Source organism: Phasianus colchicus, chromosome 1 (assembly GCF_987193195.1).
Source record: "Phasianus colchicus chromosome 1, bPhaCol1.hap1.1, whole genome shotgun sequence".
Classification (NCBI taxonomy): Eukaryota; Metazoa; Chordata; class Aves; order Galliformes; family Phasianidae; genus Phasianus; species Phasianus colchicus.
In genome coordinates this window covers 121,778,466-121,794,414 of record NC_143436.1, presented here as the reverse complement: position 1 = coordinate 121,794,414, position 15,949 = coordinate 121,778,466, and the positions used below count along the sequence as shown (strand labels likewise).

General features: G+C 41.1%; 1 protein-coding gene across 4 annotated transcripts in view; it reads right to left on the bottom strand.

The window, feature by feature from the left end:
- Positions 1 to 15,678, bottom strand: part of ADGRG2 (adhesion G protein-coupled receptor G2) — a 58,957-nt gene extending 43,279 nt beyond the window's left edge. Inside the window, exons 1-2 of one of the 4 annotated variants that reach the window (XM_031599346.2) lie at positions 12,850 to 15,678; positions 2,378 to 2,496 (exon numbers count right to left, since the gene is read on the bottom strand). In XM_031599346.2, coding sequence (XP_031455206.2) covers positions 2,378 to 2,495 — 118 coding nt within the window. In that variant the 5' untranslated portion in view covers position 2,496; positions 12,850 to 15,678. Of the gene's footprint in view, positions 1 to 2,377; positions 2,497 to 12,427; positions 12,824 to 12,849 lie in introns of those variants that run through there. The other 3 variants (XM_031599350.2, XM_031599348.2, XM_031599349.2) reach the window with 3 other exon arrangements.
- Positions 15,679 to 15,949: the final 271 nt, after the last annotated feature.

The window sequence follows — 15,949 nt, the reverse complement described above, 5'->3', positions numbered from 1 at the left end:
GTCGTTCTGAGCTTACAGCTAGTTCCTTTGAATACAGATAATACAAACTACATTTGGAAACCTGTCCATTGAATATATTTTTTTTATTACCACAGCACAGAAAACATGGCATAGGAGAAAGAATGCTCCAAATATCTGAAGTGTAAAAAAATTAAGCAAAAATCACAAGTTGGGGTCAAGAAAACTCCATCCAGTAGAAACTGGGGACTAACTTCTGAGTGGCTTTTGCTATATTCAAGTACTTCATCTCTTGTAGAAATACAAGTCATTCCTTTTTAATATATTCATATCACTAGACGAAAGTGCTGAAACTAGATGTAGTGCTAAAATGAAAAACATTCACTTAAGTGTGTTCTTAAGCAGTGGAAGAAATCCTGAAATGTATGTATATACTTTCCAACATTTAAAACACGCTTCTTGAAAACAATAAGGTAATGGAGGAGTAAAACAAAAATGTAATCTTTCTTCAAACAATTTCAGGTATTAAACTGATAGCTCTACAAGAAATAGCTAGCCATGGGTAGTAAGAATTATACCTGTAAGATCCTTCCAGTTTATTGCAACTGCAATTTTCCCTACATTGCTAACATCTACTATATGAGTATAATAGAACATTACTACAGTTGAGCACTCTCTTCAGTAAGAGTAATCATGTGTTTATTCATACACATAATCTGTCTTTTAACCAATAACAGCAATAGTCATTAATTTCTATACAAGTGTTTACAATCTGTAACACATTTGGCTTGCTACAGTCCATAAGAATAACATCAAAATAATTTAAAATCTTCGCATATTCCATCTAGAGCTAATAGCTGTTCTTTATAAAAAGTTTAAAATAAACTTTCTACGTGTAGACTGCTTGATTCTTCTGAATGTCCTGGAATTCTGAAGCTAAGAACTGTTTCCTATAGTCACAGCTATATTTAGATAGATGAGGATAAACTGCCACATTATGCAGCATCCTACATGTTGAAAAGAACACAGATAATTCTTAGCCATTTCCTGGAAAGCATCTTAGTTGAGGAAAGAACTGAGCAGAGATGATGCTAACAATGCCAACAGCCTACAACAAAACAAAAAAAACTACCAGCAACAAAATACTGTGGAATCAGAAATTGACTCCTGCATCAGTTTATGTCTTCTTGAAGGATTACTGACACTTGCAAGTCATATATAGGTGAAAGAAAAATCCTTCTTTGCTTGCATTCTCAAAACTCTACATGTAGCTGAATTGTCTCTGGCAAAATGTTTGTAGGGCATCTGCCCATATTTTGGGCCTGTCCTTTTCGAAGTACCTAAGGTTAAAACTTGATCATTTTAGCAACAGCTTTGTAACTTGAACCTCAAATTCTGCCTCAATAAAAGGTTCATTTAACAAAAATTACCACAATTGGAAAATTAGAATTAGTCTATTCTGTCAACAAATAAAACCACCTTGCTAGTACAATGTCATTAAAAAGGCATCTTTATTAAGTGTGTTTGGTCTGCAAGAAACTCTCACCTTCTAGAGTACAACAACATGCTAAAACACATGCAGGAGCTTCTAACAATAATCATTTTGTAAATGGCAAAAAAAAAAAAAATCTTTTTTTTTTTTTTTTTTTTACTATTCCATGCACAACACTAGCATGATTTATTATCAATATAAGAAGCTTTACAAATGACAAGCACTGTTATTTGTATCTGTTGAGGTCCAGCATAACGAGACTTGCACCTGTGAGCTTCAAGAAAAGTAATGAACACGAACTTGCTGATCCTACTTTACCTCATATACAGACATCACCATGTTAATTACTCCGTTTCTACTAGAAATGACAAGAACTTGAAGTTGCTTGATTCTTTTTCATTTACTGCTACAGAAAGAGCATACACTGTCAAATTCAAACACATAATTTCTGTTAACGCATTTTGGATCTTATTAACTTTTCCCTAGCCGTACTCAGACCCACAGCCAAAAATCAGCTGTTTTGTGTTTATAGGTGTACTATGTAAAATTAAAAGGATCTTGAAGTGTTCATGTAAGAGCAGTATAAAACATTTAAAGGGAGGTTCTGACAATAGTTACATCTCCAGTTAAAAAAAAATAGCAGGATAGTAATGTTTTGTTATTATGTACTTACATTTTCTCCTCATCCACAGCCCGAAAGAAATTACTACTGATGACTTTTTGTGCAAATAAATACTGTGAACTTAAAGCCTGCATATCCAAAATGATTATCAAATGTTTTAGTTCTTGGTAATGAAAATTATTCCCTTTGATTTCAAGATGGCAGAAAGTTGCTTGTTGTGAATACAATCAAGAGTCTTATTTATAAGGACTAATGCTGATCACTGGAATACTGATACTAGACAAACTGGGAAAAACATGTCTTACCTTTGTCTGCTGTAGCCAAGAACAAATGAAGTAGAAGGACTGGGAAAGCAATCCTGAACCTCAATAAAATGTGGTGTATTCTGCCAACACAGCAGTGCTGTCTTCCCCAGGAAACCATTCTAGGACAAATAAATAAATACATAAATAAGTAAGTCATTGTAACTAGAAGAAAAACAAGTGTGCAGACAACTGTGACAAATGATGCTTCCAACCCAGATGCATGATTTTTTCAGCCCTGTTATACTGCTGGTCATGTGCTGTACACAAATGCACTGTGGAGTATTGCCAAGTCACCAATAAATAAATAGCTGTTTGTGGAAGGAAAAAGCAAACAAGCAAACATTCACGTTCTAATTCTCCAAAGACTCACAAGTACATCGGATCATCACCATGAGTCCTTGCACAAGTAAAGCTTTAGAAGTTTATAAGGCAAACAAACATGAAAGGCCTCGCAAACAAAACAAAACACACAAGAGTGACACCCTGGTGAGCTTTTCAAAAAGCTTTGTTAAACTCAGGAAGTAAATGGGAAGTACTTGTTTGGTCCCCTATTCACAGGTTCTATTAGCTGACATCTAATAGCAACATTGAGAACCTCTGAAGAATAAACAAGACTTTGATTCCCAATCCTCATCTCATTCTCAAGACAAAAAAGTTACTGCAAATTTCGACAAAAAATAAAATGCAACAAGCCACTGTGCACAGAAAGTTCCTAGAGAATATAGTAGAAAACTGACTTCTCCATGTCTCTTCCTAGTGATGGTTGCCTCAGGTGAAGAGTAGAACATGGTGATGAAAAACAAACATGCTGCCTACTGTAAGATTTAACTTTCCCATATTTCTGTACATGCTGCATCAAGCTGCAGTAGGTTTTCTTCTTTACAGGAACTGTAAAATGTACACCCCTGAGGGTTATAAAGTCTTGCTAAAGTGAGGGCTAACATAAATTTTTGCCAGTGCTCACATTAATATAAATATTTATTAGAATAAAATGGTTACTATGGGGTGAACCCTCCAAGTAAGCGCTAAGGGAATATACTGGCATACACATAAATCAGTGAAGTTGCTAAGTAATCAACACTTTGGAAACTGATTAAACATGCATGCAAATAAATTATACACATAACAGCGTAATACAGAAAACAAAGGAAAGGCTTTCTAAAAATTAGAACAGCACCATGTTACTGCCAGCCATCATTTCCAACAGTTACACAGTATATGGTATTTCTAGCAGAAATATGATCGTACTGATTGGATTGAAGAAGACTGATCTAGATGATGACACACACAGTTTCCACTTATCAGATGCTAGATGCATGCTTGAAACCAGAATACTCTGAGGAAGGTACAGTCAAACTGTGGCAAGATCATGAATGACAGCTGCATGTAATAATAAAGCTTTTCAGTCAGTAATTACTTAACATTTATTAATTATAACAAAAATTGCAGTGCATAACACTGGTGGGTTTGAAGTGTTTCTGACTGACAATTTCAAGGATGGTCCACCTACAATATAACTTCATGGCATTAAAAGAAATGTACATACAAAAGCTGTGTTTGCTTTCTCTGCTTACTCACACTTTCCATTCTCATCTCAAATTAGGTCACTTCTAAGCAAAGCCAAGCTGCACATCTATTCGTTCAATTTGTGGGGAAATCTCCTTTTGGTATGGGAAACCATATATTCACAGTAATGCAGCTAGACAACAAACTAAACTCAAATCCCAGCATTCCTTGCCTCTACTACCTAGAAATGAAGAGCTGAAATATGAATGGGACAGAGCCCAAAAGCTTATCCATTGGTGCTGTTAACTGTTGAAGCAAACTGCTTGCTCTGCGTCACATAAAAACCTGATTTGGAACGCCTACAAATTCTCTGCATTCAGTTTCAGGATAGAGGCAAGGTTTCTTGTTGACAGAATCCAGTCATATCGAAAACTCCAAAGCTATTCAGTTATGAATGCAGATTAATGTTCTCAGGGGATGCACTAAAAACAGAGCAGGAAAGTGAATAAATATACAGAGGGAAACCCCAACATGATCAGAACTCAGTTGACTTTTTGCAAGACTTTCAAGACGTAGGCTAGCTCAGCATTTGTTCCAGCATCTAGTGAAAATTACAATTAAAAAAAAACATTAGGTATACAATATAACTGCTTCTTTCATTTCACAACAATTCTGTTTACACTCTATTAAGGAAAAAGATCCTACTGTCTATACTATCATTATTTCTTAGATAATGACAAGTCCACATTCTTATCATTAATATTAACTAGATTATTTCGTGCTATTTTACAAGCATTTACTCTGATGGAATTGTCCTTCCACACAGTGGGACTTTCACTTGCCTAAGTAGCACAGAGTTTTCACAGGAGATGATACTGCTGTGACAGGGAATCCACTGCAGAAGGACAGGCAAATGAGTCTTAAGTCTTAACCAGCTAAGAGTTACTTGGAAGAGCAGGCAAAGAAAATAGTTAAAACCAAGGTCCATAAGGCTTTCATCTTGTTTACGCCACTGTACCCAGCTTTTCACCTCTGAAAGATAAATAGCATTACTTGTAGTTGATGTTTTCCAAGCACTTCAGTGGACTTAGAAGAGCTACAGGAAACTGGGCTTGTGTTGCACTTGGAATGCAGAAGAGACAGGATCCGTGCCTCTGCAACCAGCCCCAAGGGTGTCTGCTTGCTGCAGCCCCACTCAACATGCAGTGGGAGAAATCTGGACTGAGTTCCAAGTGTACACCCACATCAAGATAACTTGCCTATCTTAAGCCACTTCTTGCCTTGTATTACAGAAGATAAATTTTCAATAGGCTGAAAGCCAAAAAAAAAAAAAAAAGTCAAATTTTAAATAGAGCAGCCTTCGCTGCACTATACTTTGTGACATCCTCTTCTGAAAATTACATTCAAGTTTCCTAGTGCTCATTGAATACGACTGTTTACTGGCAGTCATTTCCCTCATCCTTAATTTTAGCCAGAGCTGATTCTCACAGCCAGTGCATGAGCTGTTGGTAACAGAAAGTTTGCTGGAAATCGTAACTGTCAGCAATCAGTCATTTACTTCTGACCATGCTGTCTACTGCTGTGCTTCACACTGTTTTGTTCAAATTACACTTATTCCATCTGTAGACCTTGAGGCTTTCAGAGTCAGATCTTGGATTTTAAAATATATATTTCCAGATTTATGGAACATGCTGTTGAGAAGGACAGTAGTGATGAATGGTAAGATTCTGGCTGTTGTTTCTGACAGTCTTCATTATTCAAATCTTTACCAAGTGAAAAACGACAGTAAAGAGCCAAAGAAACATCATATTGCTCAGGTATGTAAGTTTCTTAGTGCCTTGGATTACTTTCAGAAACAGAAAACTATGGACTTCTTCCATCAACCCCTTCCCAGACTGGAACGAAACTGTAGTAAAGTTTCTATGTTATTTTTAAATTTTGGCTGAAGCAAGTTAGATGTAATAGGGAGGACGCTACGTTGGAAAGTCTTATGTCACTGTGAATTTTGGCACATACAGCATCTACCAAGTTAAGAGTAGAAGCACACCACTGAATTTAAAATGCTCCTCTATGTGTTTTTTTAATGTATTTTTCCAGAAGACAGTAATAGGATTATTATTGTCTGATAATAGCTTGGTTTTCATTAATTCTTTTTCCCTATTTATCAAAGGCTGTAGAATCAGGCACGCAGAGTTCTAAGAAATCCAATCACTTTAAGTAGAACATCCCTATTTTTAAAAAATGTGATGGCAACATCAACTAAAGGATCCATCAAATAAGTCCTCCTGACATAAATCTTTACCACTTTCAAAGGTATTTGATCTTTTTCATATTGGCTTACAGAACGCAGCAAGCCACTTGGTTAGACACCAGTCCTCTGGAAAACTTGTAACTCATCACTTCAGTTCTCAACAGAAATAAACGGGAAGAAAAATTCTTGGAGGAACTCATTCTCTTATTTAGTCTTTGCCTAGGACTAATTTTAGTTTACACAACACTAGCATTCAAGAGATTTTTCAATTTCATTTTACAATAAATATATGTACAAGACTGCTTAAGTCAAGGACTGCCCTCGATTATATTTACAGATCACCCTTAGATTTGTGTAGAAGTGTAAGCTGATTGACTAACACGATGGCTGAGTGGTTAAGGGTTTGAAATCCAATGGGGTCTCCCCATACAGGTTCATAATCTGCTTGACTTGATCCCTTCTTCCTCCTCCTCCTTCTTAGTAGGAGTTTCCTCCCTTACTAAACAAGTGGACATTCGTACCATTTCCTTTTGCGTATAGCAGTGACATACTGGCATGGGTTGGTTCTCAGGTTCAGATGCAGGGCCTGTTCCTGGGACCGGAGCAGCATAGAGTGTGGCTCAACAGGTCAAGCCTCTATGCTTTGCAGTGATTTGGGCCTCTCAGGAATTACCAGGATGACGGCATACCTTTTTCAAACATTTTACCAGTTGTTTGGGGTCCTGAACTCGTTCAGGAGCAAAGTGCCCAAGCACTAGATGTACCCACTGCTCTAGGTGCATGCCAATATCCTCCACACTCCCTGCCACTCACAACTATCCAGCCTCCAGGCAGATCTCTGGGTGGTATTCTTAAATAGCTGTTTAACTTTAAACAAAACCTGAAACATGTTTGAGAGGTGCAGCAACAGGAACATGATGGTTTGAACATCCCAAGAATATTCAAAATTCTCAAGGGGTATTTTTACTAGCCTGCAGGAGAAGAGGGTGAAAAAGTGAAGAAAACGGTCCTCCTTCTCCTCTAACAGATGGGCACCCTGAGAAGAAAAGGTAAAGATTGTAACTATAGTTTCCAAGACATGGTACCTAAAGTACGAAGGTGACAGCAATGCTGAGTACAAATAGAGATTAGTCTAATGACTGTCAATTTTATCATATCATAAACCAGTGTTTCACAGTACAGCAAAACGATAACCTTAATCCAGCCTCCAGAGATGGCAAACAGCACAAGAAGATCATACAGAGCATGTAAGGGGTTCTATAACAACTCTGAGAACAAGCACAAGAGCTCTGAGCACAGAAAAAAAAAAATCAACATTGTGATCAGCAGCTACTGAAGTAATGGAATGAATCATAGAATTGTTTGAGTTGGAAAGGACCTTTAAAGGCCATCTAGTCCAACTCCCCTGCAACGAACAAGGAATACCTACAGTTCTGCGAGGGTCCTCAGAGCCCATCCAGCCTGACCCTGAGTGTCTCAAGGGATGGGACATCCACCACCTCTCTGGGCAGCCTGTTCCAGTGCCTCACTACAATTACTGGAAAAAACTTTTTTTCTTATATCCAATTGAAATCTCCCTCTTCTAGTTTGAATCCACTTCCCCTTGTCCAGTCACAACAGACCCCGCTAGAGAGTCTGTCCCCTTTTTTCCTAAAGCTACCCCTTTAGATACTGAAAGGCTGTATCATGTCTCCTCAGAGCCTTCTCTTCTCCATCCTGAACAAACTAGGCGCACTCAGTTTGTCCTTTGAGCATCAAAAGGACTGTTATGGTTTAACCCATGAGGCAGCTCAGCATCAAACAGCCATTTGCTCCTTCCACTATGAGGGAGAAAACGTTGATTTCATCCTAAGCTTTACCTAGCAGGTCTCTTGGATGTTTCCACTGGAGCTGTTAAAACTCCCTTGGAAGCTATGGAATACAATATTTGGTAAAGGCAGGTTGGTTTTTGTAGGTATTTTTTGTTGTTGTTTTGTTTGTTTGGTCAGTTGGGATTTTTTTCCTTTTAAACAAGCACAGACTGTTTTAATCAACAGCTCAATGGCCAAACATGCAGTTTGTATCAAAGAAATAAAGCTCATCACTTCTGACAGACAGATACACTGAAGCAAACCATCTTCCAGAGTCCTACTACAGCTCTGATAATGAATATGGCATCAGTACTCTTGTGCAGCACAAGGAACTACAGTCACTTTGGCACCTCTGTCTTTAAATGGGGTAAGTATTTTGGGCTCCTCCGTTAGGCCATTCTAGTAAATGAGGTTATGACAGGGCAATGTTTTTGGCCTCTTGCACCTTCAGAGAGTACGATGCCTATGGAGTGTATGGAGCATGGTAGAAAGGAGAAGACACCGTTCCAAGGACAAGCTCCCTGAACTTATTCTAGCACTATTTCTGTTTTCAGCCCTCATGTATCAGATCAGAAAATTTGCTTTGCACAAATACACTCCACATAACCTATTTTGCTATTGCCATTTCTACAACAAAGTGATTAGCCTTCCTTACAAATAAACCCTAACCACAACGCTAACTTGCTGAGACAGATAAGAAAAAAAAATGCACTCTTAAATTCAAGTTATATGAGTACTTAGACTGTGCTGTGCATAAGTAACAAAGCAATAAAGTCCCCTAGACTTCAAAACCTGATGTATTATGGTGTATTAGCAGAAAAAACCCATTCAGTCAACTTACAACCACAATTAATTTGGTGCAAAAGAAACAAAGATACTCAAAGTCTGGTTGCGAAGTCAGAAAATAAATGTGAAATTTGGCAACCATCACTATCAGAAGCATTCCCAGAAGTCTAATAAATCCAGGAAAAGAGATATAGTAATTTATTCTCTACAGAATATCAAAGAGATCTCCAAGAGAATGTTTAAAACATTAACATGTCAGTAAAATGAGCTTGGTTTTGGTAACATGTGCACAGTAATGTTTCTATCAGCAGCACAGCCTCCTTGCTCATTTTCCAGCCAGCTTCACTATTGCTAAATGTCTCACAACTTGTCAAATGTGATAGCTTCTGGCAAACCCGCTGATGCATCTTTTAGGCCTTAAGTTTTCAATGACTCCTTCAAAGAATATCACAAATGAGAACAAACGTAATGCTTAAGTTGTGAATGCCTGTTCTCTTTTGGCATCTAAGGCATCAGGTGAGGTACTCATGCAAGTTTCTCTAAATTTAATGGAGTTTAAAAGTACTTTAAGTAGCCTGGAGCACTCCTTAAACTAATTCTTTTCTGCACATTGCCTCATCTAGTATAACTGAGTTCCTATAGTTTTCCTTTAAAACAAATGAAAGTAAGTAAATTGTGTTACAAACTACAGTTTTTCTCTGCAGTGTAAGTGAGAACGCAGTATTTCAGTAGCCAGCAGAACAGAATCTAGAATGGAAGAAAAAATGCACTGATTTAATAGGGTATTAGCTGAAAAACAGCTGGTATATCAAACAATAATGTGATTTCAGGGCTACATTGCACATGCATAAAACAGAAAAGGCTGAGGCCTTCAGTTGCCAAATACATTTCTAAAATCTTGTGTTAGTTCTACTACATATCACCTGCAATGAAACTGCCCTAAAGGTGATGAAAGCAACACAGCATGTGCACCTGTGGTATACAAGGTGCTCAACTCACAGCTGGAGACAAATCCATGTGACTCATGCAGGGAGGAGGCTAAGATGCCTTTTTTTTTTTTTGTCATTGACTTAATGGAAACTACAAAGGATCCTTTATCCACCCAGAACAACAATAAATTTCAAAGATATTTTGGAAAAAAAAAAAAAAATCAAAGGCTCCCAGTCAATTGAGTCCTACTAATTACTGTTTAATTTACATAACCCTATCTTTTCACATAGCAAGTATAGATCCTTTCCAAACTACGGTTCTACCAGGAAGGTGACACTGGAAAGAAAAATATCCTCATAAACACAAGCAGCTATCTGATAGACATGAAATGATTCACTTGGCTGTTTTCGTGCTCACAAGATGAGAAGCACCTACCAGTGCTCTGCAACAAACTGTTCTTTTCTAAATCAACTAGAGCCAGCACTGCATCGTGGCACCCAGGGGGCACACACAGCTCAGCCAGCCGGGTCAAAGGAGGTGATGTTCCTGCTATTATTTGGTGTTGGTGTGGCCTCACATCGAGTGTCGTGTGCAGTTCTGGGCTCCACAGCACAAAAAGGACGTTAAGGTTCATGGAGACTTTCAAAGGAGGCACCAACGCTGGTAACAGGGCTGAGGGCATGTTCTGCAAGGAGAGGCTGAGAGCATTGGGAAGAGGAGGCTGAGAGGTACCTCACTGCTCCCTGCAGTGCTCTGACAAAGGGAAGCAGAGGGAGGTGCCGGGTTCTGCTCCCAGGAGTTGACAGCAACAGGGGAATGGCACAGAGCTGCCAGGGAAGGGTCAGACTGGACATTAGGAAAGTTTTCTTTACCATGAGAGTGGTTAAACACTGGAAGAGGCTCCCTAGAGAGGCAGTTGATGCCCTGTGCCTGGTAGTGTTTATGGGGTATTTGTACAAAGCCCTCAGTAACATGCTCTAACTTCTGGTTAGCCCTGAGATGGTCAGGAGTTGGACGTGGTAGTCTCTGAAGGTTCCTTCCAGCTGAATTGTTCTGAAAAATAATAATAGTCTAAAAATTCCACTTATCTGAGAGACCAGCAAAGCTTTTAACAGCACCTACATACAATAAAACTACTAAACTTACCATTTATCAGAGAGCTCACATCTCAAGACAAACACAGCACACCTTATCCATGTCAGTTCTTCACTTGAAGTCAATGAGACTAACTATGTGAGCTGTCTTGATTGTGGCCTAATCTAGTATTGCACTGGAATACAAAATTCCAAATTCATGCACTGAGCAGCTCTAACACCACGCTACTTGTCAAGGCCACTGACTGTGTTATATAGTAAGTATTAAAAACTGTCAAAATTTAACAACTGTTATTCCGTTATCATGTCCAAATCTTTCCTGAATCTGCCAATATATAGCATTATTAGTGGATTACCTGCCTAAAAGCATTCACTGCACTCACTATAATTTGAGTGATTAACTTGAGAATGGGAATTCAGTCCTTGATTTCTCTCCAGCTGGCTACAATTGCAGCCAATTTCTGCTGATGTGTTTAGAAGCACAAGTCTAATCTGAAATTTTAAACAACTTGAAGAGGAAGAAAAAAACAACACGCTCACAGATGCCATCTGATCTACATAATTACCTTAAGACACAAGATTAATATTATTAATATGTTAGCTCACTTGATTTCTAACTGCCGCAACAGAAATAATATTACTAGCTTACAAGCATACATTAAAAATTGTATTAGCCCCAGTTTGTACCTGAACAAACTCTGCTTACAGTTAGCTTCTGTCCTCCGTCTTCCTTCAAAGCATTTCACTTTGTTTTTATCAGCAAGCTGTGTGTGCTTCCCCAGTAAGACTAAGCCAGTAAGCACTGAGACCTTCCCAGGCAGAGACAGGTTTGCTGTTCTTTAATTTAATCCAACAAACACACTTGCAGACAGCCAAGAGTGGACAAAACCCTGCTCGTTTCACCCATGCGAAGAACATTTACAGAAGGATGCTTTCCATCTTTAGGAAGGAATGGACGAAGGCGTAAGGTGAAAGCTAAGAACAGGAAAGGTTGATCAAGTGTCTCCTAATGACGATGCACACCGTTAGCCTATGCAAGCAAAAGGATGAGATGTGTTCTGAGCAAAGGCAAGCAGTACAAGCAACAGAGCTCAGGAACCAAGCAGCTTGCTGTGGGACTAACGCTTACATCTGCATGCCAAGGGTTGTAAACTAAAAACTGTCAAAATTTAACAACTGTTTGGCCTTTATTGAAGCTGCTTCCACCATGCCTCCAGGGCGACTCCCACTCATCCCACTCCCACTTCATCCTGAAGTCAAAGTCAGGCCAGGCTTGCACAGCCGCACTTAACTTGCTTGATGGCAGCCGTGACTGAGTTTACAAACACGTTTTCAGCGCTTTGACATAAATCAATGCAAGACAATCAGACAGTAAAAGCAACAAAAGTGGGCACTGTCACAAATACCAACAGCGACTAACAAAACCAAAGCAAAAATCAACCCAGACAGCACCCAGATCGCTCCTCACTCAGCACAAACGACCAAAAATCCCCAACCAGCTCACAACATCGCCCCACAGACACTTCTGAATCCCTCAAGTAGCCCAGCAGCACTGTCCCAGCCGACCACCCTCGGTTCTACCACATACAGCATTCAAACCCTGCTGACGCGTCAATCAGAATTACTCACTTACCTCCGACCGAAACGCGTTACTGACCTCTATCCCCACTGACCAACCCGGACCGCAGCCGCACCCCTCCCGTACCGCGGGACGGGCACCTGCCGGCAGGAAAGGTCCGCTCCGGGCCGGGCCGGCACCCTCGGGGCAACGGGTGGGCGCAGCGCCCCGCGCCCCAACGGCCCCCCGCTACCGGACGGGCTCTGTCTTCGGCCGGGCTGGGCTGCAGAGGAGGGCGGAGAGGGCGGCGGCCGCGACTCGCACCCCGCCGCTCACCCTTCCAGCCGGACGGGCAGCGCTCCGCGGCACCCTTCAGCCCGCAGGGGAAGGAGCGCAAGGAAAAAGCTCGGCGGGACAGCCGCCCCCCGGGAAGCCGCCGCTCTGCCGCTCCCTCCCCGCCCCGCGCAGCCCTCCGTCCGGAGCCGAGCGCCGCTCACCTGGCCCCGGGGGACCGACCTCCCGTCCCGCGCGATGCGGCCACCCGCTCGGCGCTCGGTGCAGGAGGCGCGGCCACCGCCCCCGGCTGCTGGAGGGAGGTGCTGCGAGAGGGAGGGAGGGAGCCGGGAGCCCCTCGGCAAGGCGGGCCCGGCGGCGGTGGCCCCGCGGGTGCGGGCGTTGGCTCCGACCGAGTCCCGCGTGCGGCTGTGGGGCGCGCGGCTCGCGGTGTGAGGGGGCAGCGGGCGGCGAGCGGAACAGCGCAGCTCGAGGGAAATCCCGGGGCGCTCCGCAGCTCCACGCAGCGAATTCAAGGCGGGACGGGGGAAGGGAGAAAGGTGTGGCTTTCCTCTTGTTAACTTGTCTGGGATGAAGCACGTTGAGAAAAGGCAGCATTTCCGATGATTTCTTCTTTTTTTTTTTTTCTCCAGTTGCTTAACACACCGAAGTTTTAGGAACTGCTTCTGAGGTTGGAAGGATCCTCTCGAGACTGACCGCTCTGCCTCCCTGTTGGAACAGGGCAACTCCAGCACGTTGCCCCAGACTGTGCCCTCACACAGTTCTGTGTCTAAGGATGCCGACTCTACACCACCTTTGGGCACCCTGTCCCAGTGTCCAACCACTCACTGTAAAACTCCATTTTCAAAGAATCAGAATGGTTTGAGTTGGAAGGGATCCTTAAAGGCCGTTTAATCCAGCTTCCCTGCAATGAACAGGGACACCTACAGCCACATCAGGGTGCTCAGAGCCCTGTCCAGCCTGACTTTGAGTGCCTCCAAGGAAGGGTCATCCACCACCTCTCTGGGCAACCTGTGCCAGTGCCTCATCATCCTTACTGTAAAAAACTTCTTCCTTGTATGCAATCAAAATCTGCTCTCTTAGTTTGAAACAGTGTCCCCTTATCTTATCACAACAGACTCTCCTAGAGAATCTGTCCCCTTCTTTCTTATAGCCCCCTGTTAGATATTGTTTTCTTATGTTAAGATGAAATTTCTTGTTTTTCAATTTGTGCCCATTGCCTCTAGCCCTGTCAACACTGAGAGAAGCCTGTCTTTCACTACATATTCTTAAGGAAAGGCTGGAGTTTTAGGCAACAAGAAGTCTTCTTTGGTGTCACTTAGGATACGAAAAGGACAGAATCTACAAACTCTACAGATAGCAGATCCTCCTAAGGACACAGTGTGTGATGAGTCCATGTGAGGAGCAGGATTTCATAGAGAAATACTTACGAAGAACTGCTGAGGTTAGTTGAAAAGGCTTGTTTCGTTTTGCTTGGATCTAGGATGTTCTTTGGATGCTTTGGAGCCAGTACCTAATGGAACACAATGGGAGGGCTTTGACAGTTCTTGACAAAGGATAAAACAAAAGGCACGTATCTTTCTCTGCCTTGGATAGTGGGATATCTTCCTTGAACATTGAAGTACCATGGATTGTGCTCCCCTTACACTTCTGTGTGGACATGGTGATAGGCTGACAATTTGACTTGCTAATCTTAGAGGTCTTTTCCATCCTTAGTGATTCTGTGATTGTATGATTCTCCTCCTAGCTCATACCACTTTATGAAGTGACGGAGGATTATGTCTCCCTCATTTCTGAAGTGGACTTCCAAAGTCAATAAAAAAGAGGAAAAGATTGTCCTGAAGTTACTGCTAGGGGTGTGATGTGTGAAAATACCGTTTGTCTGCAAAAAGCACAACCTAGTGGTTCTACATCAGTGCTCCTTCGACACATCCACAAACAGTCTGCTCTACACAGGTTAGCGATGTTTCAACAGAAAGGCTGAATGGTTGAATGAGCACAGAAACTGAAGCCCAACTCAGCCTCAAGGCACATTACGCGTTGGCAGGGCAGGTTTAGTAAGCTCACTGCCTGTTCTGTGAATAATTACCTGTGTACAGATAAATGGAAGCCTGCCTCTGTCGTACTCCCTTGACAAATGACACGTTCTTTTGAATAAAAATCAACCAGTCGATGAATTTTTAAGCACTGAAATGTAACTGCAGACAGAGGAATTTCCTCAAGATTTATTTTTCTCTCAGATCATGTTCATTTAGCAGGAGAAAATACTGTGTGACTTAAAAAAGGCAAAAGCCCTACTTAATTTATATCTGAAATTTCTTATTTAAACTACATTTTACATTAAAGTGGGTGGTGTCCGGTAACATACTTGCAGAGAAACCAAACAGAATTAGTTGGTAATGACATAGGAATCAAGAACAAGTAATGAAGTTCATTCCCAAAGTGCATTTTTATAACTGCATTTAACTGGAACAAGTCTCTGAAATCTACATACATTCACATAGGTACCAGTTTTCCATCTCTACAGTTTTGGGACTGTGCTTTGGGACAAGCCAAAGGCAAACTGCTGTGTGCTTCCTAAGAAAGTGGCAGGTCTGAGACACAGGCACAGATAACTGAGTGATGAAGAACTTTTTGTTCCCGTTAGTTTGTCATGACTGTGCCAAAAACAAAAAAACAAACCAAAAAAACCAACCGCCAAACCAAACAACAACCCTCTCTTCATTCAGATTACTTAATGCCTCCTTTATTATAGGCTTGTGCAACAGTGTACGTTGGCTTAGTAGGAACAGCAAGTGACATGTACAGGTTTGAGAGAATGATAGTCCCTTGAAAGGAAGAAAGCAAATATTTTGTCTCCAAGCAAAATGATCACGTTAATTATGTCTTGAACAGGGCTGAATAAAGCTCCTGGAGCTGAGAGACTCTCCGGAAGTTTTCTGATCAAAAGATAACTTGAAAATGGAGATAAGGTTACAATAAACTGGTATTGATATGAGTTTGTCTACGTATCCTTGTTTGGACATGTAGTGAAATGCTGGATTTCAAGCTTCTGACAGCTCAAGCATTTTATTTATTTTTTTATTTTATTTTATTTCTTCTAGTTAAGAGTAGAAAAGAGTAGAATGTAGAAACCTCAACAGTAACTCCAACAAAGTGGCTAAATTCCCATTATATTCAGCCTGACCAGAGTCTCATATCATGCTTTCTAGTTGATTTGGGATGCTTTGTTTTGCTTTCTAAACCTCTCTGTCTCTATTTATGTGTGCGTATATACGTTTCCTAGTAACATCAGCCATCACT